Source organism: Python bivittatus, unplaced genomic scaffold, assembly GCF_059951505.1.
Source record: "Python bivittatus isolate LINGU-HERP-01145 unplaced genomic scaffold, Pbiv_v1 ctg000190_np1212, whole genome shotgun sequence".
Taxonomy (NCBI): domain Eukaryota; kingdom Metazoa; phylum Chordata; class Lepidosauria; order Squamata; family Pythonidae; genus Python; species Python bivittatus.
The window spans coordinates 18,706,162-18,731,951 of NW_028277042.1; the positions used below are offsets into that span (position 1 = coordinate 18,706,162).

Consider the following 25,790-nt stretch of genomic DNA (forward strand, 5'->3'; position numbering starts at 1 on the left):
ATTTCTTTGTATATTGGAAAGGTCATATTTTCCTTCCTGGAACTGTAGTGAAAACATTAGAGATTAAACTCAGGGCAAACTATCTCTTGGGCTGTTTTTCCTTGCATTAAAAAGAACCATTTCATTTATTTAAATTGCAATGAGCTGGTCCCTACCTCTCTATGATCTTGCCCAAACGATTTCGTTAGCTGCTCAAACATGTATTTCCTCTCCTATGCTACTACGTAAGTCTGCTAGATTACAAGAGACTGTTCAAAAGCCATCTAATCCTGCATTCTCTTCCGAGAGTGACTAAACTGATCCCAGAGAGGTAGATGTAGAAGAACCATAGTGCCATTAAATATGGGGTGCTGCCTTCCAAAAACTGAGTCAGGCCGAGACAAAACCTAAATTTGATTTCGCTGATGTCTGAATTTAATTAAAAGTAATGATAAACTCATATGGATGCTCTCAAGTCATGTTCTGAATAATGTTCCCTCTTTCTGAAATTAAAAATTGCAGTTCAGCAGGCATGGGCTGACTTGGCCAAGCTAAAGAAGGCCATGCATCATTAGTGCTAAGAAAAAAGATCACCAAGGAATCAAAGACTAGAGTGGGAAGTTGGACAAACATCCTGGAAAACAAGCAATGGCGATCCACTTCCATGCTTTTCCAGAGAAAGTTAGATGAGCAGGTCCATGAAGTCACCAAAAATTGGGCTTCACTCAGAGGAGACCACCTGTTACCACATTTGGAGTCTTCCTTCTGCATCTTGGCTTTAAATCGTGATGATCTGTCAACACCATAGTCAGTCAAATTCTGTAGGAATTTCTCTAATTGGAGGAAGGGAGGAATCTGTAGACCAGCTCTCCGGTAACAGAACCCTGAAAGTTGATTTCAAAACTGCAGAAATTAAACATAATAGAGTACAAATTCTGGACCGCTAAAAGTTTTCACACAGGAAAATGTTGCAAATAGGTTATATATTTCTCCTACCTTTTTTCTTTTGGTTTGGTTTTGTTGAGATCCCCCATAATTCCAGCCATGCAGCCAGCTAAATGACAAAGTGCAAATTTATGGGATAATGAAAGGTTTCTCTCTTGTAATTATACTAGTTCCTTTGACAGCGCTGTGTTTGGACATAGCTGAAGCTGATAAATGGGATACCAGATGAATCATGATTTAATGCCTGATCATTAAGGCTATTATCCCTCCTCTTAGCATCATATCAGCTTTTTTTAAAATGGATATGTTCTCTAGGATATTGGGAAATAGCCAGCCTAATCTTTGTACTTGATGATGTCATCAAAAGCAAAATGAATTAATTCCAAAAGATGTCAATACTTGCTCAGAAAGCAGCAGCCTCATTCTGAATGGGATCTTTTTCCCTTATGTGAAATATACTTTTATGAGTTTTTTTTCCTGCTTTTGTAATCACAAAATTTTAAAAGTAAATTTTAAAAAATGGGATAGTATCATATCATCAAATGTGGCATCTTCCTGGAGACTAGGACATGGATGTTCTGTGCCTGCTATTTCAGCACCATTTGATTTTTTCAGTCAGTGCTGCACAGCTCACAAAACTCCTACAGGTAAGGAGAGATGTCATAATATTTCAGGCTCAGCAGAACCGTTGGATATGAAAAGATACGGCCACCTCAGTTGTAATCTTTGCAGATTCCCCCCCCCCCTCAAAAATTATCAAGGTACTTCACGGTTGAAATTGAATGTTCCTAGTAAGCAGTCATCATCTGTTACCCTACTTGCATAATTCACTGTCACAAACAGGCACTGCTAATAAACAAAAATGTCTTCACGCAAACCACCCCTGAAAAACGTTGCAAAAATAAACTTGGATTTGTACATACAGTTTCCAGAAGTTAAGACTGACATGAAAGCAAGGTAGATAGATAGATAGATAGATAGATAGATAGATAGATAGATAGATAGATAGATAGATAGATAGATAGATAGATAGATAGATAGATAGATGAGAGGGAGAGGGCTTTCTAGGACATTGTTTTTTTAAGCTGTTCTAATTTTATTTTATTTTTTATGTCTTTGAGTCAGTCTTGATTCCTGGCAGCTGCCTGGATTAGTCCCTGCAAGATTTCAGTTTTGCCAAGTTTCTTGGCAAGATTTCAGAAGTGGTTTGCCATTGCCTCCTTCTTAGGGCTGAGAGAGAGTGTCTGGCCCAGGGTCACCTAGCTGGCTTGGTGCCTAAGGCAGGACTAGAACCCACAGTCTCCCAGTTTCTAGCCTGGGGCCTTCACCACTCCACTAAACTGGCTTTCTTGCTGTTCTAACATTTTTGCAATAAATATTGCCGGGCATGGAATAGTTTAGCGCACAGCTTTAAAAGAAAGTGGAAATTGTAGCCTGATTTTTGGTATCTGTGTTCTCCATTTAGCAGTGGAGTTACAGTTAATGAGGCCTCCCAACCGATGGGTCTTCAGAAGCCTCACTCAACAAATAGGGAAACTACAACCCTTAATTATTTTTAGCACAGTTAAATATTGCAATATTCATTATGCTTAAACAGTTAAATATTGCAATATTCATTATGCTTCTCTCTTCTAGAAGACATTGTCATTCTCACTAGCCTCCTCCTCCACCTCATACTTGTTCTTACTAGGGTTTGTACAAACTGGCCCTGGTCATAGGCTGTAGATGGTTATTTCTAACATTTCACATGCTTTTGTTACCCAAAAGCCAGGACATATTTGTAAATAAGCAATGACTGTACTGCTGCAGGCTGAAAGTATATATGGTTTCTATCAAGAGCTAAGCCAAATGATCAATGCTTATATTGTTGAGATCTGTCAGTTTTGGTAACAAGCATGCTGTTTTCCATTTTCTCAAAGATTGATTGTTTATTGTTCAGTTCTATCTAGGGGGATATCTCAGATAGATGAATGTATCATTCTTGGAGTAAATTATCTTCCTTCTTCATCTCTGCAGACAATGGAAAATCCAAAATATGAGCTAATCATAGAAGCAAAGGACATGGCTGGACATGAAGTTGGGTTGACTGGGACCACCACCGCAACGATTGTCATTGATGATAAAAACGATCATGCACCAGAATTCACCAAGAAAGAGGTAAATGTTTATTTCAAAATGCACAAGACTTCCGAGGCGATTGGCTTGAACCTGAATCAGAACTAAAGCAGGGATAATGTTAATGATAGCCTTATAAAAGAATTCTATTTCTCACCCTGATGAACGTCATACTTTATTTTTTTAAAAAGTCAGTAGATATTAAGAAAACTTCAGTTAAATAGGTCGATATATATTAGCTAGACATTCCTAAAACTCTACATTTTTGAAATAATAATGACCAAGAACTAGGAAATGACATCAATATGTATTGGGAATTTCAATTATGGGTCTCTGTCCATGTGGGTGGGTCAAGGCAGGTTTATAGGATAGATATGGGGAATGGAAAAGTCACCTCTAAGTAAGTGGAAACGGTGATTAATATTGACCAAGCTAATGGAAATTATTTAACTGGCCTTGAAATGCATGAATATTTCAAGCCGTTAGGTATTGTTTTACACAGCCCAAATTTATTTCCCTGGGTTTTTTTAAGTTGGAGTAAACCTTCATTTGAATCAAAAGCTGCAATATGAAACTTGATGGAAATCATCATCTTTTGTCAGCCAGCCCTGAAAACAAATTCACTTTGAGAGTGGCTCATTTTGACAGTACCATAATGACTTTTCCAGTATCAGAGCCTCTAAATTTAGTATCCGTTTTCTTCCTCAAAGGATAGATTCTATGATATCACCTCTATTTTTCCTAATGGAAGGTGGGTGGGAGAGGGAAAAAAAATACTTTTGTTGTATAAAACTGGAGTTCACTTATAACTGGAGAAAGCAAACTAGTGTTGGGTAGAACAAGAGAAAGGCCACCATAGAAGTAGAGGATTGGGTGTATTTTACTATTACCCCAGCTTTCACATCACATTTAAACTTAAACATGAAATGCCTTCTATGTGGCAGTTAGCCATCCTTCACTAGTAAATAATAATTTAATAATACATTTGATGTGGAGATGGCCAGTAGTTTAGATATCTTTAGAATAATGGAATCTTTCTAGGATCTTTACAAAGAGGATTAGATGGACATTCCCTCCCATTAAATCCCATCTGTTGGTTTTAGCCTCTGCTCTACCAGAACAAATCTGCTTCAGAATTAACTCCTAGTTTCATAGGTATTAATACAAACCACAATAACATCACAGACATAATTTGTGTTATTGGCACAATGACATACATCATGATATGCTGTACCTCAACAGCTTCCCTTTACATCATCCGCGGACACCCATGGCCAGCTCTGAGTTTGTGGGAATCTTGGATACTGTCCTCCTGGCCAGTTCCCATCTCCATCAGTGACTCTTGGCAATGACATGGTTGGACAGTTCAGGCTAATCATGCAGATTTCCCACAATGCCCCTAATATTTAGTCAAGGCCAATCTCCAAGATCTATCACATGCCACATCTGTGTATAAACTGTGGTTTGTGGAAACCAGAGTTTGTCCAGTCTGGATATCTGGCAAGTTATAGTTAATTTTTATGGAAAATGGAAGGAACTAAGTCCATGAGAAGGGAAACAGAGCATGACTATATTTGTTTGTTTAATTAAGTCAACTTCTTTGACAGCCCATTTATAGCAAGAGATTTTCGACAGCCTCATAAATTGATTCTTATAACAACATTAAATTATTCTTGAGCTGGAACATGATGGTCAAATCTTGATTCATACCCTTACCCTTGATTCATACCCAAGGCTGCTCACTCTGTCCTCCTTTTTTCCCACAACAATTCTGTAACGGAGATCAATTTCAACATTTGTTACTACCAGCGTACAGTTGCATTGATTTATGACCATTTCCATATTGCTGACTCCAAAAGGAAAGAGGGCCCTGGGGCTGTGAATTTCCTTCCCAAAACAGCAACCAGACCCCATACCATGGTTTTAAGAAAGCTTCTTTTAAAGTCTTAAGGTGCATTGCAGTGAACCAATTGTACTGTAAGAATCTTCCGTTCCAGCTTTCAAAGGAGATATGAATAAGTACGCTCACTAGAACACTGTGCTCACTGGAACACTTATTCTCACACCTAGCCCACTGGAACATTGTTACAAGCGGTCTGTACTTAACCCAGGCTGTTGATTGGTGTGGAATGATGGCCGGTGCGAGGAAGTGAATTAATTAACCAAAAGGAAATTAAATCACGACACAAAATGTATGCAGCATCAGCCATTAATTGAATTTGCCTCCAGGTGTGGCCACTGTTTCCAGTTAAAGTGTGAGAACTGAGAAAAGAATCAAGCCTAAAAATAGCCTGTGAAAGAAAATTAGTCTCATTAACTAAAGAAACAGAGGTTTAACCTTTTCAGTTGTAATTACAGGTGCTATGAAATAACATTTCTAGAATGTTAGCAAGCCACAGCTAGGCAACCCCAGAGAAAGCAGTAGCAAAGAACTAGGGTTTTGTATTTTTTTTTATTATTGCTTGTTCTTGATGTCTAATTCATCCCAGAAGTTCAGGATACAGGGCAACTTGGAAAAGCAGCACTCTTCTTCTAAAGGAAACCTAAGTAAAATCCCATTAAAATGTGATTGTAGTTTGCAAGCTGAGTTTCTGACAATCTGAGAAGGGAGAGGGTGATCAGGGAGGTGACAAGGGGCCCTGAAATGCAGATATGTTTTCTTGGAAGAAAGCATTTGAATTCCCACTCCCATGGAACTCCCAGTTCATTGATGTTTGCGCTTCCACGTAGCAAAATGGAGCTGTAACATCAGAGCTAAAATAGCCAGCGCTGGTTCGCTCCCTTGCACGGTTTCATTATAATAGATGTCTTTCCCTTTCAGTTGTTTTTCTTTTGATATAGTTCCTTTACAGACGGAGTATAACCCTCTCTCTCTCTCTGATTTTCTCTGCCTTTTATTTCTGGTTTTTTGCACTTCTTTACTTTTCTTTCAAGATATTCGTTTCAGCTCCCTCTCCCCAACTGACCTACATTGTCAACAGAAAGTAGCTTTGGATTCCTCTCCCCCCTTTTTTATGGGGGGGGGGGTGCTCTAGGTTTCTTGGGAATGCTGAAAACTTCTTACTGAAAGTCAGATGCGTTGCACCAGGAACCGCAGAGCAATACGGCAGGAGTGCATTTTTTCGTTCTCTTTCGTCTCAACCCAAAAGGTGGTGGAGAGAGATCTTTCTCCTGATTCATTTCTCAGCTTCTTTCCTTTTCCGTGGGATTTGCATAGCAGCTTGGCGATATGAATTGTACATAAGCTCTGAGTGTTTTCGGTATCTTTCCTTGCTCCCACTGGATGCTGAAGTCTGTATATGAAGACAGATATAATATCAATGGGGATATTCCACACATTCCTCGGCAGGCACATAATTCTGGATTCAGGATCTCAAACCCTGTGGCTGTTTTGCCCATCGTCCCATGCCTGAAGTTCTCAAAATCACTTGCCTTTGCTTTCTCAAATAAATACTTCAATAAAATATTATATTCAGGGTGTGAGTGCATGATGGCTGCACTGTACAATAGATGAAACAACATTTTTCAGGGTCTTTTCCAGGAAATTGTGTTTTGGGGGTTTTTTTCCTTCCTTTTTTGGCCTGGCTGCCTCTAGTTTAAAGGTTACCCTACAGTCTTTGGGGTATTTTCAACACCAAATGGTAAGGAAGTGTGACACCTATTTTATTCATTTTGCTTATTCAATTTTGATGCTGCCTGACTCCGACCAGCTCTGGCCAGTTCAGAGAATTTTCTGCTGTAATTCAGTAGGATAGTTAGCGAGGTCTCTGGGACCTGCAAAAGGAAGGGTGATCCTGGGGCCATGAACAGCATGTCAGCAAATATTTCTATCCTTTTGGGATAGAAGGGAAGGGAAGGGAAGGGAAGGGAAGGGAAGGGAAGGGAAGGGAAGGGAAGGGAAGGGAAGGGAAGGGAAGGGAAGGGAAGGGACGGGAAGGGAAGGGAAGGGAAGGAGGGAGGGAGGGAGGGAGGGAGGAAGGAAGGAAGGAAGGAAGGAAGGAAGGAAGGAAGGAAGGAAGGAAGGAAGGAAGGAAGGAAGGAATCTCTAAAACAAAAATAAAAACAAGGAAACTGCACCACAGACTGAAGAGGGAGATGGCTTAGTGGTAACATCAGAATAAGCCATTCAGTGCTTCTCTCTGAGAGACAGCGTTGCAGCAATCTTTGGGGTGGAGTGGGAGAACAAGAAATGAAGTAAAACTTTAAAATATATACATCTGGGGGGGATTCTGATGCAACCAGATTCTGCATCTAACAGTTTTTTTTTTTCTTTTTAATGCTCTTGGAGCAAGTGATGGGGAAAAAAAATATTTTCTGAAAAATATTGCAGTTCAAAGGCGAGACCACTGTACTGGGTCATTTTCTACTTTTGATAGATAGTTCCAAATTGCTCATGTCTCTTTATGTGACAAATGGAATTGTTAAGGTCCCATCATTAATTTGTTTCCTTTCATCTGGAAGCTTAGGTCATAATCCTGGAGGCAGAAGTGTAGCATCTGGAATTCACTTACAAAGCATCTATTTAATGTCACTGACAAAATGTCTATTAGTGAAATTGACAGCTATTAATGCAAAACCACCAGAAGGAAGTCTGCATTCAAACTGGAATTAGCAGTTCCCCTGGCTGTAAATTAAATATGCATGTATTTTAATTGTTCTGGGTGTGGGAAAGAATGAAAACAAAAACAAACCTGATGAAAACTTACATTTAAAAAAAATATTAATGATTCTTCACTTGCATGGTTTTTTGAATCAAAACTGAAGAGGCAATTTTCAATAATGACATAACAATGGTCAGCATACTGAGTAAAATTATACCTAATTTTTCCTTCTGAGTTTTAATCAATCATCTTGATTACTCATGCCTTCACCAAGCACTGAAGCATTCACAGCTTAATTTCAGGTTCCATACAGCAAGCCTTTCATCCTGGGGCTTCATATCTAAGGAAAGGAATTCAGAAGCACCCTATGGGATTTGCTTTTTCACGCGACAGGAGCAAATGGCGACCACCTTCAACAAGATGCATGAGCTCAAAAATAAGATCTAAATGCAATGGAGAGTCATCCCACCGCCTCTCAGATTAGCAGCCTAAGAGGCAGAGAAATGGCTTACGAAGAAGTATTGTGCCTTGCAATCGTGCAAATACAGTAGGTGTGAAAAGCAATGGATGCTCCAAGATGGAGTTTTAATTTCAACTAAACATTAGGAGGAACTTCCTAATAGTAGGAGGTGTGGGGCGCTGGAATGGGAGGAATAAATGCATTACTGGAGGCAGTGAAGCAGAGGCTGAGGATACTGTGATTGCGTTAAGCAGGGAGTTGGGCCAGATGGCCCTCCAAGGCCCCTTTTGACTCCAATTCTATAAGCACATATTTGCAGACCTATTTTAATTTGTGACAAGTACCTTTCCTTCCAGTTTTAGAATGCTGTAAAGATAAGGTGAAGTATTCCCTGCCCTCAAAGCCAGTTTGGCTCCTCCTGTGACATCAAAAACAATTTGTCCTTCAAAATCATCTAATCAAGTAAATAATATCAAATCACAAGAATGAGAGCAATGTTCTTGGGGAGAGGATAAATTTTCTACAAAGGAGGAAAGCAAAATTTCTTAAAATAACCAAGTGCCGATGTATCCACTTGAAAAGAAGAGAGAAAATAAGTGTTAACAATAGGATTTGAAGAGGGCTTTTTTGCCCTCCCTTTTTTTAATTTCTCCAGATGTATTCCATCTGCATATTAATTTGGTTTCTTTAGATAACTGCTTACTCAATAGAACAGCTTATTGCAAGGCAATGGGATGGATGGCTGTTTATCAATCCTCCTCCTACTTATCCCATCATTAGACCTGGATACAACAAAACAGCCTTGGAAATCTATCTCCTGTTTGCTAGGGTCTTCTGCAATGCTTTTGTTCCAGTCTCAGCCAAGGTCACCAAATTCTGTAGAAGTTGTCTCTGTAATCTCCTGATAAACATTTTAGCAGGCTGCAAAAAATGACACTGCATCTGCCTTGATGGGAAGCTCTCATTTCTGTTTTTAAAGGAAGCTTTGATAGATGAGGAAGGTCAGAAGAACAGTGGAAAATTGGCAGGGATGCTCAAAAAGGCTTGGAGGTCAGCTCTGCCTCCCACCCCACCCAGATACAAACCTTTGCATCTGTTTTTTTTTTCTTTTTTTCTGAGTTGAAATGTTTGACTAGGAATATATATTTCCAATTTAGATGTAGCACCAGACAGAGAAATGTTCATGGGCAGAGTATGCTGGTTCTGTGCTTATTTACTGATGAGGTAGGAAAAGAATGTGGAGGAATATCTTCTGCTTCACTGTATCAGATTTTCTTCAGCCCGTTGGGATGCTGTGTGGATCCCCACATTTCCATGAAGCCCCCTCTTGAAGGAACCCCCTTGAGCATTTTTCAGTAGCAGAGCCTCTGTCTTTGCCGAAAGGGAATCCATTCGTGACATTAAGAAATTCTTGGAAAGTTTCTCTTCCTGTGGAGAAATTCTATAATGCCATCTTCTCGGAACTTCTACAAATTGGATGAAGGCTTGAATTGAATTGGCTCAAGACTTGTGCCCATATTGATTTAGATGTTTTGAGTAGCTGTTTATTCTAGTACCATGACACATCTTCTCCCGCCATCGGCTTCCTGAAATATATGGATTTACCTGTTAATCCGTGACTTTCCTAAATGCTCAGATAGTTACCATCCTCCTGCTGGCTTTAGATACAGCATAAGTACCTGAGATAAGCAGATACTTGACTCTGTTGGCTTGTGTTCCTAACATAAGCTTAGATACCTCTCTGTTTACCATTAAAGTCCCTCAGCATAGTGAAGATGTTCTTCGTTAGCCTTCTCACTTTATAAGCCTTCTTACTCTACACACATCTACAAAGAAAAAGTCTCAGATTCCTTGACTTCTGGACAAGGATGGAGTAGCTGTTAGTAATTAGAGTGCTTGAGACATCACAAGATGGACTTCTGGTTCAGCTCAAGAGGAGGCAGCTTTAGATTTTTTGGACTATCCAGTCAGAGCTCAAATCACAACATAGAGGGACAATCTTTTTCTTTCTTTCTTTCAACTGACGTAGAAAAATGCAAATTCATTAGATCTGTGTCATGCGAAATCCTTCGCAATAGAAGTTCCTGCTTTGGTGGGTGAAAAAAAGGCCTTTTCAGGCCAAGTGACTTGTCTGGAATCTTTTCTGTCTCGATTTTGGCTTGTTTCCCCATCTTGTTTTGCTTTGCAGCTCAGATGCTTGTTTGCTTCAAGGATAGCTGAATCCTGCGCTCTTCCATCTTGACAGTCACTTAATATTTATTTGTTGCTGTGAATGCTTTCTCTTCGATTCCCAGCCCATCTGCTGCTTGGACAGGAAATGGGATACACACGCGCGGTCATGGCAAAAAAAAAAAATACACACGGAGAATAATGGCTTATAGTAATAGTGACATAATTTGCTCTGTATGTAGTCAAGTCTTGCATAATTTCAGCGCATAATTTCAATGACTGTTACAGCTATTTGGTCGAGTAGGCCCAATTTATTAGGCCCATAGTGCCCCATGGAACTGAGACCAATTCAGGAGTTACAGTTCAATGTTCTCCCCCTATATCACAGCTCACAAAATCTGAATTCAGTCATTGTTCCTAGAGGTCCTGATCTCAGTTATTCCACTTACTGAAAATAAGTTGGGCTTTACCTCTGGGGAGGAGATTAAATCAAGGCTCTTTGGGGTCACCAGTGCAAACAAATCAATTCTAATGTGAGGCAGAGCAGAGGGAAGAGGAAGAGGAAGAGGAAGCAGGTTTTATATTTTGTGAAAGGGTAGCAATGTATTAGTTCTTTCAACCTGTTTGATACTCTCCATTTGCAAGAAGGATGAAAAGAGAGGCTGTGAGATTTAATTTGGCTGCCTCTGGTAAAGATTTGATGCATCTTTACCAGACAAGTTTGAGACTGATCTGAAAGTGGGTTTAAAAATGACAGGTTACAAGAACGATACGGAAAAAGACGCTACACTGGATATTCAAATGAAACCGGCTGATGTCTTAATAATTAAAAGGGATATACAAATAACAAACCAAAAGAGTGACCTGGATAATTTTCCTGTATTGGATTTACAAAAGAAACTTGCTAAAACTCTGAAGAATTTTGGGAGAAGGAACAAAGAAAAAATGGAAAGAAATCAAGTTCTAGGACATTATTTGAAGGGACTAAAGATCAAGATTGTTAAAAGTGAAAGGGAAGAATATAAAGTGGGTTTATATGATCAAGGCTAAAATAGATAGATAACAAATCTCTGGTAACCCTTAATGGACTTTTACTGACCAGGACTGAAATGATGAGGTTTTTAAGGATGTGATTATAGATAGATAGGATATGGGAAGAAGAGATCATTTGTTGTATTTTAAGAGAAGGTGATAAGTTACTAAAATTGTTTATACTTGTGATGAAAGGGAAGTCATTTCTTTTGGGAGAAGGAACAAAGAAAAAATGGAAAGAAATTAAGTTCTAGGACATTATTTGAATGTCCTTTCCTTTTTCTTTACTATATTCTTATTTGTTCTTTCTTTCCTATTTTTCTATTTTTTTCTTTTCTGCACTTTCTCTTTTTATTCATTTATTTTTTTCGTTTGTATATTTTTTTATCTCTTTAATTCTAATGTTTAATAAAATCACTATTAAAAAAAAGAGATGTGATGCATCTAACCTTAATGTGGCTGTATGAAGGGTGATGCTCTTAGATGCTCGGGGTCAAGCAACAAAATGTTAGGTTCTGCACCATCCTTGCTGACCTGGCTGAGATCTGAGATTTTTGAAGAGTAACCAAACCCTTCCTTGGCCATGAGGAGACCTATATTATCTAATTTTTGGCCAAGGACTTTTGCATGTACCCCCTTCACATTTTAATCTCCACCACTATGAGAAAGGCAAGCTGCTTGCTTTTGGAAAGCAAAGCGAATAAACAATGTTCCCATGGGCCAGAAAAAGCATACGAGGATGAATTCCACAGAGAGATCGTATATGCACACAAGCATGCTCTCTCACACACCCACAAACCCACAATTCTCAATAGAACTTGATTTATGTAATAAACAAATGTTTGCAGGTAAAGCATAGCATCTAAGAATGTCTCTGAATGTTTCCCAGTGTTACAAACCCTTCATTTTTCAGAGCTCTTCTGAAATGTGCAAGTCAGCCCTGCTATTGATGTTGCCTGCAGCTCACTTCTGAGCCACTTTCATGCCTATTGTTCTCTCTCCCTCCATTACCTGCAACTGGACTTGCCAAAGATAAATAGGAACTGTTTGCCTTGCTTGACTCAGAGGTACCTTTGATCTTTTCTTTTCTTTCCTTATTGATGTCTAGGGTTATCACCCTAAATTTGCTCCCTGGAATAACTAGATTGCTTTTCTGCACTGAACCTTTGCACATCAATTCTCCCCGTTCTATATATGCCTCTTTCAGCATAACGTCATCTGCAAGCAAACACAATAGGCTTGTTCCTAAAACCCCTTCTCCTCCTCCGTCAAATTCTTCATCTTTGAAGCTCCAGATCCCACACCACCATCAATCTGCTTTAATAGATGGAGGAATCCTTCCATGTTATTCACAGAGTCTTGGTTGTTCTACCATTGCCCACAAATTGATGAAAATTAAAGCACAAGATAGATTGGAAGAATGCCGAGGAGTTGATAACATTGATATGCATCTCTGGCCTTCAGCCACTCTTCAGACAGCATGAAAATTACAGCAGTTGAGTGCACTTCTTCCCACAACAAAACAAATACAAAACATTACCGAAGTTAGACTCAGCTCCCACTTGTGGCCTAGAATGAAAACTCTCAGAAAACCCATTGATGCCCATATCAGAAAATCTTAAAATGATCTATCTCAACAGGATGATTAGACCAGGCATGACCAAGCTGAAACCCATTCAGCAAAGAAGGCAATTTAACAACTACAAATTTATTTAAGAAAATCAATTGATATGGCACCAAAAGAATATTTGTGGGACAGTCTCTCCCTGGTTGTTTCTACCCATCCCATTAGGTCCATCAGGAGAGGCACACTCCTGATCCCTTCAATTAAATAATGTCATCTTATGGGACCCTGGAAGCATGACTTTTCTGTTGCCACACCTGCCCTTTGGAACACCATACCCCTCCCTCTACTATTAGATGGGCCCCAACTCTACCTGCCTTGTGTAAAGCGCTGAGAACCTGGATTTGCTCCAGGGCCTGGACCTTGGGAGGCTATATGGATCATTGAGTAGTCTTTGTCAACTGTTTTGCCTGGGTTTATCCTCGGTGACCATTATAGGTTTTACCCTTTGCTAATAATGTTTTTATTGTTTTAATGTGTTGTTAACTGCCCAGAGTTGCATTCACAAGACGGGCAGCAGAAATGGCAAAGAGGCACCATATTTAGCTAGATATTCAGCCCTGTTTGACTCACATCCTGGTTAGCTGAAAGACTTCATTTGTTCATCTCATCCCTTGAAGTACCCCCTGCTCACTTTGAACCAAAATACATAAAGAAGCTCCTTTTGAGGAGCTAAAGCACATCTGGACTTTTCTGGCAAAGAAAAGATTGTACTGAGTTTCCCAACTCTGCTTTTTCATCCAAGAAAGTTTGTGTTTTTGTGTTTGTTTTGCTTTTTTGACCAGCACAAGTGATGTCCATTTCACTCCTTTGGCCTAAAGCAAAGCTGAATCTTCCAAGGTCTGCAGAACTTCCAAATTATTGTTGCTGCTGTTATTATTAAGACTAATAATGACTAATGGATTCAAAATTATACATCAAAGCTGGAGGGAAATTTGTATTGCAAGACGTAGGAAAGGACATGTTTTCTTCATTTAGCGTTTCTGACCTTCTCAAGATTTCTGCCTTTAAATAATCATTTAATTCACAAGTTAATAAGCCTCAGGATGCTCTGGGAATGTTGAACCTCATCACTTGCTTGTTTAACATTCTCTTCACTTCCTAAAATAGGAAGCAAACCCTTCAATCATATTTCCTACCAGGGATGGTTAGGTAATAGTTTTAAGATTAAGCATATTGTTTAACATAGGATTAAAAAGGATTTGGTGGATTTCCTTATGGTGGAGAGAGAGGACATATGCTAACAGGGCAGGCATGTGCTAGGGAACCATGGCAAAACAGGCTTATCCACTAATATTCCTAACTGTTCTCTTGCACAAATAAAGTAAAACAAAGCACCTGTAGTCCTAGTCTAATTCTCATCACACACAGACACCACTGCTTTCCCCTCAAAGAAAGTGTCGTTATGGAACTTTCCTTGTTATCTCATTTAGTCTGATTCAGAGCCTAACAGGGCCATCATTTAAAACAATGTTCTTTCTGGCCCCATGATTAAAGCTGAAGCGGAATTCAGTAAGTCTGTGTTGTTTCTACCAACAGTAAATATTCACCCAGAGTCCTTTGGTGTCTCAAAGGATTTCCCCTATATGCTTTACCCACTTAGGAAGCAGATTCTGATAACTCTTTTGCCTGAGATTCCTATATCGTATGAGATTTCTCAGAATCCCACCTCTAATCCCCTCTGTGTTGCTTGAACAAAAGACTCTGGGCCAGCAGAAGCATAATTTGCCACTGGATGGAACAGATCTCGTTATGACAGAGTTGTTCACCTTTAGAAAAATGAGGGGGAAATGCTTACGTATATGATCAGGATAAATTAGCTGTTGATGAGATCTTAGCACAACCAAACAGGGCTGTTCTCCTGTTTTATCATTCTGATTGATTGATGGATTGATTGGTTACATACCATCAGGTTTTGCTGAATCTTAGCAACCACAGGAGTAGATTTTCTCCATGAGTTTTATGATTTGGGATAGACTAATTGATCAAATAAAGGCATTTAGAGAAAAATCTTGGAGAGCCATCAACATTTTAAAAAGCCTTTTTCATGGAGATTTCATGCTGGGTTGAACTGCATCAGCCAACTTTCATGGAAGCCTCAACATGTAGGTGTAATAAGTCTCAGCATTGCCCCAAAAATCCCAACAAGTGGTATCATGCAGTTATCTGTGTAGCAGATGTAGCATTTCTGATGTCCACTATGAAAGGGTGTGTATGTGTCCATGTGTGAAACTAGAAAAAAAATGGTTCTTAAGCCCAAACTTGCCCCAAGTTTCCACTTTGTCTTCAAAAGGAATGAATCAATGAAGAGTAAAGATATCACTTGCTGTGATGGTTTCATTTTTTCACTCTAGGAAAGCTATATTGCTTCTCAAGAACAATGTGGAGGAATAAGAAGGCCAGTAATGTATCAACTAGCAGTCTGCCCATGAAATACCCACTTGGTTCTCCCAAGAACATTACAAGTAATGCCTGCTATCCTCCTGGTAGTGTTCTTGAGGAAGCTAAGGTGGCACTTAAGGGCAGAATGCTCATCTAGATACTACCTATGGTTGAAATTCAACACAACCATTCCTAAGTTGAAGGCCCCAAAAGTCTTAACAAGAAAGGAACTGGCCTGGTGTTTTTCTCTGTGCAAGATAGTCTTTTTATTTCCTTCCAGTCGCTCAGCACATGGCCAACAGCTAATTGCAGCCCATAGATTCCATTAGCAAAGCAGTAGAGGGAAGATTGTAAGTGGCCTCTTTCAAATGTCTCCATCAAGCCTTGGTTAATAATACCCTTTGTGTTTCCTTGGGCAGACATGCCTGTCACATGCAAAACATTATTCACACCATGCATGCTTCTTGCTGTAGAGCTGCCTAATAGATGCTGAAGGAAGCCACCCAGGCTGAAAGTTTCAATAGTCTTCCCCCCAGCCCATCCCTATCTGAAAAAAAAAATACAAGAACATAAAGTTCCATTCAACTGGTGTTCATTCAACTTTGAAGTTCCAGAGAGTACCATTACTCCTGAACTTCAAGGAGCAATGTGGAGTCCTCATGTTGCCTCCTGTGGTTGAGCTTTTCTTGTTGAGTATAACTGATATTGCCGTGATGAGCCCAAGAATTACACCAAATACCTCTCGAACAAGAAAAAGGAAAGGAAATCAAGAACATTGTGATCAACTGGAATATGTCAGTAAGAGGAGAGTTGGATATTTCAGAAGTCTTTATTACAATACAAAATGAACTATTTAAATGATGGGGGCAAAGGAACTAGAAAGTGGTAAAATAAAATTCTGCAAGGAACGCTCTATCGTATTTTAGAAAACCAGGACAAGGTTGCTTCAGCACTAGAAGATCATGAGGCTAGTACACCACATACTACCTGAGAATCTGTAGAGAATGTGTCGGGGAAAGATCATGTGGATCACAGAGAAAATTTCCATTAAAGAAAAAGAAGTTGAATGAACAAGACAATGTCCCGGGGCTGAAAATCTTGACAGTAAGTTTAAGTCCACATCACATCCTGGGAGTGCTCTTGCAAAACATTTGTGGTGGGAAATATCACTAGAGCACAGCAGGACACAGTTCAGCATAATGGAAGATATATAAAGCAACCTTGTTCAAAGCAGCAGATCTTGCCCCAAATAGTTCTGAATGAGATGTATGAGTCAGAATCTTAATGCAGGCTTTTCCCAAAGGCGAGGTGATTTTAAAAAAGCATTTTAAGCCTATCTGGATTCTGACATTTTGCCATCTCTGCGTTGCAAAGCACATGAAGTGCCTGTGGCAGGTTGCTCTTCCATAAATAAAATGTCTTTCGCTTTTGAAGAGACATTCTCCTCATTCTAGCCTTCCCTTGGCCCAGTGAAAGAATAACACATCTCACTATGAACCTTGTGTCATCATCTCCATCAGTGTTTTTCAACCTTGGCCACTTTAAGAGATGTGGACTTTAACTTCCAGAATGCTGGCTGGGGAATTCTGGGAGTTGAAGTCCACACCTCTTAAAGCAGCCAAGGATGAAAAACCCTGATTTCCATCCTCTCCTGAAAACATCCTTGTTCTTCCCTTGGTTTCCCACAACACCATACACATATTTACGATTAATTGCACCAGGCATTTGATGACCCAGCTCATTCCATTGGCAAGGATCGGTGCCTGACTTCATGGGGCGTATCTTCCACCCTTTCAGGAGAGATCATAGGAGGTTTCAAAGGATTGCTTTCGCCTGAACAGGTTTGAAAAGAAAGATTTAAATCATGCCAAGGTTATTAATTTAAAGAGAATGAAGACATCTTTCTTTTATGCCCCCGGAGTGATAGATGGGAGAGACTATATTTGTACGGTTTTTTTCCTTTGAAAAGAAAAAAAAAATTAAATAGGGATATGATCACAAATTTTATCTGATCAGTTTGGGTGGTGCTTTGACAGGTGTGAGCAGTACAGCTGTTTGTTTATTTTAATAAAGCCAACGCACAGGATATGTCGCAATCGCTTTTGAAGAATGCAGCAAATTGTGCTTTTATTTAATTCAATCCTATAATAGCATTATTACAACCTAAAATACAGTTCTATTTTAGCACTATACAGGGCTATAAAAAGTGTAGAATCGATCAATTCTGCTCCCTAACATCAACTCTTAAAGAGAGACAGTTGTGGGCAAGAATGAGATTGCAAGATAGATTGATGGTTTCTGCCAAATTAGTCTTGGATGGGTTTAAATACGTCCCAACATTTCTAAGCAAAAGCTCAGATTTGTTCCATGAAGTTGCACAGTCCAGGGACTGTGCTATTGTCAATAAAAATGTGTCCAGAAAAGTCTGCTTGATGCTACATCAGCCATGGGAATGAGTTTTTTCTAGCTACGCATCTTCTGTCAAACCAAGTTTTCTTAATATGGAAGTAGAGATCTTTGGTATTACCAGGTGTGGAAATTCACAAGAGGAATCACGGATGTCCACAAGGTATGGTTAAAAAAAGAGTCAAGATGCCTGCCACTGGGGTGAAATTAAACCTCTGCCCCTTTTTTAATATGTCACACACGCAACACACATAAAAAACAGGCCGAGTTTCAATCACACTGTGGCGACTGCCAACTTGACTTTGTTTTTTTACCATACCTTATGGACACCTCTGATAGGAATGTAGAAGATATCCACCATAAATTAGAATATTTGGGAAAGATGCCTCTGAAAAGGAATGTCTAGTTTAGAAACACACCTCCCAAACAGCTATCATGATTTAGGTTTGGCTACACCTTTAATATTCACAACCTCACACAATGTTACAAATTAAACTCTGTATATTGGGAAACGTTGTTCATGAGAAGTGCCGGATTCTCAGTGGCTTAAAAATGCCAACAAAACAAAACTCTGAAAGAGTAGGATAATCTGTGATAACTCATAATACTGACTTTACAGTGGTTCACTTACCCCATATGACCCTTTCCTTGTTTGCCACACTGTATTTTTCATGTTGTCAGTTAAGTAAGTTTGTGATGCTCAAAATCAGTATTCTGATTTTTGTTAAACAAAATATGTGTTGCCTTTTTAAGTTTTCATCATATGATGACTATCAAAGGAACTTAGCCTAGATACCCACAAGAGCTTCCTACCTATTTAATGTTTCCTGACAAACATTTCCAACAATACTTTCATCCCTGGGAAGCAGAAAAAAGGCAGGTGTGCAGAATACAGCTGGCTGAATTAATTTCTGCTGACTACAGTGTAGCCTTTGAAGGTGAGGGTGCTAGCAGATAATTGCAAATTACCACTGTTGTTGGAAGCTTAAATCCGTCTCCCTCCTGCTCCTCTCTTTCTTTATGGGGAGAAGAAACCGAATAATGCAACATGTTAGGAAAATGGGGATAAATCATTTCGTAACATCTGTTCCTAACTAAAGAAAATGTACAGCAGGAGGACTATTGAAGACTTGGTTGTTCACCCTGGAGACAGGGTGACTATGGAGTCCCCTTTGGGTTTTTTGCCTGATTTGTTTTGATCTGGTCTGATCTGGTTTGAAGAGTTTCCTCCTACAGTCAGTTGTATTTTTTATGTGTGTGTGTGTGTGTGTGTATGAGCCATTTGGGAGTTTATCTTTATTTTATTTATTTATTTTTCAAATTTATATGTGCCACCCATCTCACTATGCAAGTTAGAGTTCACCGGGATAAGATAAGATGATAAGATAAGATAAGATAAGATAAGATAAGATAAGATAAGATGATAAATTTTTTAAATAGTTCTAGGAAAATACGTAAAAATAATAAAATAAAATAGTTCTAGCAAAAGAAACATAAACAATAGCTGTTGTGATATTGGCCCACCTAAGGTGAAAGGGAGAACATTCAGTGGCTAAATATTAAGGCATCTAGCACAGGAGGGGGTTGAGTCTGATGAGTTAAGGGACCTTCATCTTTTGGTGTGTGGACCTAAAACATGCCCACCCTGTGAAATCTTGTGGGACAGACAAAAATAATTGGAGATCCATGGTTCTGCAAACAGCCTGGCCCTGTGCCATAAAAGAATTTGGAGGTGACAACCAGAATCTTGACCTAGTGGGAGCCAATGCAGCTTGCAAAGTAGTTGAATTACAGGGGCGTGAGGTATCCCCATAACTACTGTGCTACCATTTACTGGACCAGCTGCAGCTTCTGCAAGGTCTTCAAGGGCAGACTCATCTAAAGCTCATTTCAACAATCCAAATGAGAGATAACCAAGGGATGAGTGACTGTGAGAAGGACCTTCCAATCCAGGAATGGCACAGTTGGCACACATTGTGAATTTGTGTGAAGGCCCTCCTAGCCCTGGCTGCCAACTGCTCTTTGAGCAGGAGCTGAGAGTCTAGGAAGACCCCCAATTTGTGCATTAGTTCCATCTAGAGGATGTTTTCACCATCAAGAACTAACAATGGAAAGTCCTTACATCCCAGTGGCTCTAAGGTCCACATCCACTTGTTCCTCTCCATCCAGGCTTGCACAGGCTCCAGATACTAAGAAAGAACCTTGGTGGCATCACTTAGTCAGGGCAGGGCAAGGATGTATAACTGATCCTGTGCTATCAGATGAGCTCATGAGCAGCTTCATGTAGAAGTTAAATAGGAGTGGGGAGAGGAATATGGAATACCGCAAAGCAAGGCCTTAGGGCTAGATATCTTCCCCCTTCCAACATTGACTGGAACTGACCCCAGAAGAACTAACACAACACTGTGTCTCTCACTCCTAACCCACTGAACCAGTCCAGAAGATTACTATGATCAATGGTATCAAAATTCACTGAGAGATCAAGGAAGGTGAGAGTAGATGCCCCAGCCCATCCTAGTCTCTCCAGAGACCACCCACAAGTGTCATCAATGTAATCAGCATACTATATCCAGGTCGGAACCCCAAGGGAAAGGGGTCCAGATAATCCACTTCCTCCAAGGCCCTCTGAAGCTGTAGCCTGACCATCTTCTCAACACCTGGCATCTAACTCAGAGCAAATGCAAATGACTTTACCCAAGAGCTGCCTTGAATAGTTCTCACAGTAGCCCTGAAGAATATGAATATGAACTGAATATGAACCGTATTCATCAAAAGATGGCCAAGAAAACAACAGAACTTTTTTTCCTGTTGCTTATATAAGCATAAAGTACAATGAAACCAATAAAATATAATCTAAAAAGATATTGAATGGCAGAAAGACGCAACTTAAAATATCTAGGCTGACAGAAAAAGCGTGCTTTGGCTCTGAGAAGATAGCAATAATGATATCGGTCAGACTTCTATGGGGAATGGGTTTCATAAAAAGGTTATCATAACAGAAGGTTCGGGTTGAGGTTATTATGAAAAACAGCAGTTCATAGTTTCCTGGTTCTGATAAACTCAATTGAGCCTGGATTTCAAGAGTTACTGGAGCCACATAAACATTAAGTCATGCCTTGATGCTTCAGTTATAAGAAGCAAAACTCTGGATAGGGGAGAAGTTATCAACAGTTGCAAAGGCTGAAAGATTACTAGCTCCAATAGAAGAGAATCTCTGTAGCTCAGGGTTGAACTGTAGAGAGCACCAAGGACTCTGCTGATTACTAGCTGAAGGAATCCCTTGTCCCCTCAGACAGATCATTTTGGAGGAGGACCATCATGTGATCTCCCTAACACCATCTGAGTTTACATGAGTAAATGGAATGGAACCTTCTCCATTGTGGTCATTCTTGAAGACAGGAAGAATGAGAAGACAATAAAGAAGGCTTCTTTATTGTGAACAGGGCATCGAAGTTCTCGGGTTTTTTAGACAAGTAGGTGCCTTGGTTTTAAAAGTCACCAATAGTTTGTCAGACATAACAAAAACTGTTGGGGAGTGAGAAAGAGAAATTTGGAGGGCATTTTTCAAAATGGAATGCTTGTACTTTATATTTCCTTTCGTCTTCAACCTACTCCATGTCTGACTGGCAGGCCAAAAGGCCAGTGGGAAAAAAAGAGATTTTGACTCTGCAAAATAAAGCCCTCTTCAACCATTTGGAAGAAAGGAGGCAATCACTGTTTGAGTGTGTGTGTGTCTGTGTGGTCTTCTGTGTTCCATTGCTGGAATGAGTTCTTTCTAATATCTATGGCTAGCAGGCCAAGTTCACTTTGTCATGAAAAAAGGGGTTGCTTAATTTTATTTTTATCTCTGCCTCGCGGCACTGACTCCCTTTTCCTTCTTCCCCGCCACCTCCCACCCAAGTCCTTGAGCTCCTCAGTGAAAGTATCACAAGTAATTAAGCAAACTATTCCATCTGAATAGTAAATTAGAAATTAAGCTAAAACGTTCATCTGCCACAGCTCCAGAATTCTGAGCAGATCACCTCAATTTGGTGACGTTATCAGAATACATTTCTTGAACTGCCTCGCTAGCTAAATTGATTGAATTAAACATGCTTCGTGATGCTGTCTAACCTTTGACCCATCCGGTTACTTGGAATAATCAAGAGGCTAATTACCCTAGCATGAACTGTACTTTGAAAGCTCAGGGACATGACTGGGTTCAGAGAACCTACACTGGTATTAATCAGGATGTCATGAAAAGGCCGAAGTACCGGAGGACCATTACAATGCGGTTATACAGGTTAGATGATCCACAAATCCCCAGTCTATCCAGAAGCAGGTACCCTGCTCACCCAATGTACAGGTTTAAAAGACAGTCAATTTAAAGCACAGGCAGAGGAATGAATGTGTGAGATCCACCTTCAACTGCACTTGGATGGGTAAGATTTGTGCCAGTTTTTGAAGCCAAGGTGCAACGCCCTTACCGCATAAGCCAACGTTTCATAGTTACAGCTTTCTCTCTTTTAATGATCATTACCTTATTCTCGTTTCTTCCTTGCTGTTTTGGCAGTGCTGCAAAGAAAGGGAATCACTTCTCCTTCCCTCCATTTGGTAACCAACATACTGCTTTGGTTATGATCCAGGCACCAGAAATTTTATGAAATTTAATTGTTTCCTAATGCTTGGTAACCTTTGACACAGGATTGGGAGACATCAGTGCCTATGTTACATGAAGGAATGTGTAATTCTGGTTTATATGTAGGAAATCAACATGTTCAAAAATGTACAAAATATACATTAGTGACCACTGAACATAAGATTAAAAATCAAACTGGTATGGAAATGGAGTGAACTAAATTGAAGATAAGGAAACAATGAGACAGCAAAAGAAATTAAAATGTTCACCCATCCCAGGCTACCTTGAAGACTCAGCTGAAGATAGTTTAATCACCTTGCTAGCAGCCTCGACCTTCATGCTTTTGAAAGGGATGCTGGGAGACAAAGGAAGTTGGTGTTTCCAAAGTAGGGTGGCTGTACCCCTAACTTGAAATAAGTTCTTAAAAATTTACAACTCATAGATTTTGAAGTTTGCAAACTTCCTAGGAAATTTCTGTTCTCAATCAACTATCAAGGTCACCAAGATCATTATATTTATTATTTTTCCTCCAGTCTGAACTTCACTTGGTTTGATGGGGTTGCAAGACGCCCAAATGTTCTGTTTTGTTAAGTAAATGAAAATGTTCACATTTTGAAATGGATGATAACGTTAAAAGTCACCTTTTCCCAACAAGGAAAAGATAAAAGAAGATGGGGATGGGGAATGTTGATGATAAAAACATCCGTGGTGAAGGTAGATGATAGCATATCCTTGATGACCTACTTAAAAACTCTCCCTTCTGACTACCAAGCTGTTCATAGGAGAGGAGAGGTATTCGGAGGGGGTTTGATTGAATTTCTAATTTATCAGAGAGCAGTCTCTAACAAATTGAACTCCCTAACTGAGGAAAAGAAGTAGATTTTCCTCACCTGAAATGAGAGAGACAGAGACAGAGACAGAGAGAGGTGTATGATCTCATATATTTATCAGCTGAAATCTGTTGAGATTATAGGGCAAATAATTATTAGTGATGAAAACCCCAAAAAATATACAATCTCCTTTAAGCTGAACCTGATTCCTGATGATAATATGGACATGGATATGTTAGGAAAAAACAAGGCTGCTCCCTGCTAATCCAATTTGTGCCAATGTATTCTGCAACTGCATTATGTCCTTCTTAGAAAGTACCTAGACCCAGCCTTACTGATCACAAATTTACTGGGACAAATCAATTTGGAAATAGAAATTACTTTCTGGGTGTGTTGAGAAAGAAATTGCTTCACAAATCTACTCATTTTCATGGCTGAAAGTCTAGTTTGTTTCCTTCTTTTTGCATTTATTTCATTGTGATTCTTCTGTCCCCTTCTGATGAAAATATAGGAGACAGTTCATTAGATTTTCTACTCGCCCTATGATGGAGTAGAACCCTGATTTGTTATTGTCTTGAAAAGCCGAAGATGGTGTGATAAAGCTATTGTTGTCCATGATGTGTATGCTGAGCATTTCCCCCTTGCAAAATATGTTTGATCAAAGAACTCTGAAGAAAATAAGTGTGCAGCCACGAGCAATTATTTCTCAGTTGTATCAGTCTCAACTCAGAACCTCCCACCCTTCCCCCCAAAAACATCCTATTGTCTGTAAATGACTCTGAGAGATCATTAGGCTCAATTAAAAATAGGATCTAAATGAGAAAGGATCCTTGCATGAAAAATGAAGCAACATGTGCCAAATATTTGCATCTGGATAAGGCTGATCAACTGTAGGCAAACAGGCTTACGCAGATGGGGCATACCAGTGTCCTCCTGATTCCAGGAGGCTTGATTGTCTCCCCAAACAATTATTTTGCTTTATTTTATTTATTTTTATTTTATATAATTTATAACCTGCCCTAATCAAAAGACTTGGGCATCATACTTTAGTCTTAGAGCCAATGTCCTTTTTGTCTTCTGCTTCTGGCTGGAAGTCTTCTACCTAGAATCCAGCCATCACTGCAAGAAGGTTTGTGCTCAACCCACCCTTTTGGGAAATGGCCTACATAGAAATTCTCATGTCATTCAGATGAATCCCATAATAAGAACGTTAGACATTTCACTGTACCATGAAAGAACAGCCACAATGTGGCTATTTCCAGTATCCTTCCCATGTTGAATGTAATGGTAGGCTGGTCATTAACAGCAGCAATCAAACAAGAGCCTTTGATAGCAAGCGGGAGCTTCAGCGGAGAAAACTTCTGGAACTGAGGTGAGCAATGACAAGAGAAATGACAGTATCGTGGAGTTAGCATCAAGGCAACACCATGAATCCTTCAAGATGGAACACTGACAAGATAACAAGCAATGACAGGAAGTTATCCTTTCATCAGCCAGCAATGTTGATGTCAGCTAAGAGTGGGATCACTGGAAAGAAACCCTTGTTCTCTATCAGCAAGAATGTTGTAAGAATCCCTTGCTTTGCATTATATTTTTCTGTTTAGCATACAACAGTATAAAAGCCAATGTCTTTTTTGTCCTTCCAATGATGGATTCAACAGACACTGGATGCAAACAATGGGGGGGGGGGCGGTTGCCAGTATCATGTTGCTTCTGAGTTTCCCAGAGACATCAGATTTGACAACCGCTGGAGACGTATCAAGGTCATTTGGCTTAAGCCCACAAAGCGGAGCAAAGAACTGGGTGGATCTTTCTGCTAAATATTATGCTAAAATCTGTCCTCCGGTTTCTCAGTTTTTTCCTCACCTTCTGTCAAATGAGATGTCCCCTTTTTTCTGCTTCATCTTGAACACTCTTCAGAATTTCTTTGGGTGGTGGTTTTGAGCTTATGACCCTATGGCAGAGTGGTAGAAGTTGCTATGTATCTTCCCCCTCCTCAATACTTCTCCACCACTGTAACCTCTCCCGTTTGCCCAGCTTCCTGACCTGAAAAGGCTCCATGGGGGAAAATTATCATATGCCATTAGCCTAGGGCTTTAATCGAAGCATTGATAGCTATGGTGGTTGCAGAGATTATTGTATAATGAAAGATAAGATATTCACAGAATCTCATACTATATTACTAAAGTAAATATAAGAACCTCTGACCATCAATGGAAATTCACCCACTTTGTCTTCCCTTTCAAACTTTCCACCTTAAGCAAATATCATCATCATCATTACATTAAATGAGAACAGTTAAGAGACTCCATAAGAAACGTTTGGCCCAACATTATTCTGATGAACCATCAAGGTAGTTCTTCCATTTTCAAATACTTCCTCCCTGCCTTGTGTCACATTTAGAATAGTTTCTTTGATGGGCGCTCTAAAAGCAACACTGTGCTACTGATGAATGCCTCACATCTGGGCTTGGAGCTATGTAGCAGTCAATCCAAATATTCACCCTATGAAAAGGAGAAATACTAACATCAAGGATAGTAAAGGAGAAACACACTTCAGTGTATATGTACACCTATTCTTGGATGTAAGTTTACTGAGTGTCGCAGGGCTTCTTTTTAAATAAGGGAAA

General features: G+C 39.7%; 1 protein-coding gene across 1 annotated transcript in view; it reads left to right on the forward strand.

The window, feature by feature from the left end:
* The window catches only part of CDH13 (cadherin 13), a 465,553-nt gene that overhangs the window by 378,251 nt on the left and 61,512 nt on the right, over window positions 1-25,790 (forward strand). Inside the window, exon 8 of the mRNA XM_088136165.1 lies at window positions 2,941-3,081. Within this exon, the coding sequence (XP_087992291.1) occupies window positions 2,941-3,081 (141 nt within the window). The remainder of the gene's footprint in view (window positions 1-2,940; window positions 3,082-25,790) is intronic.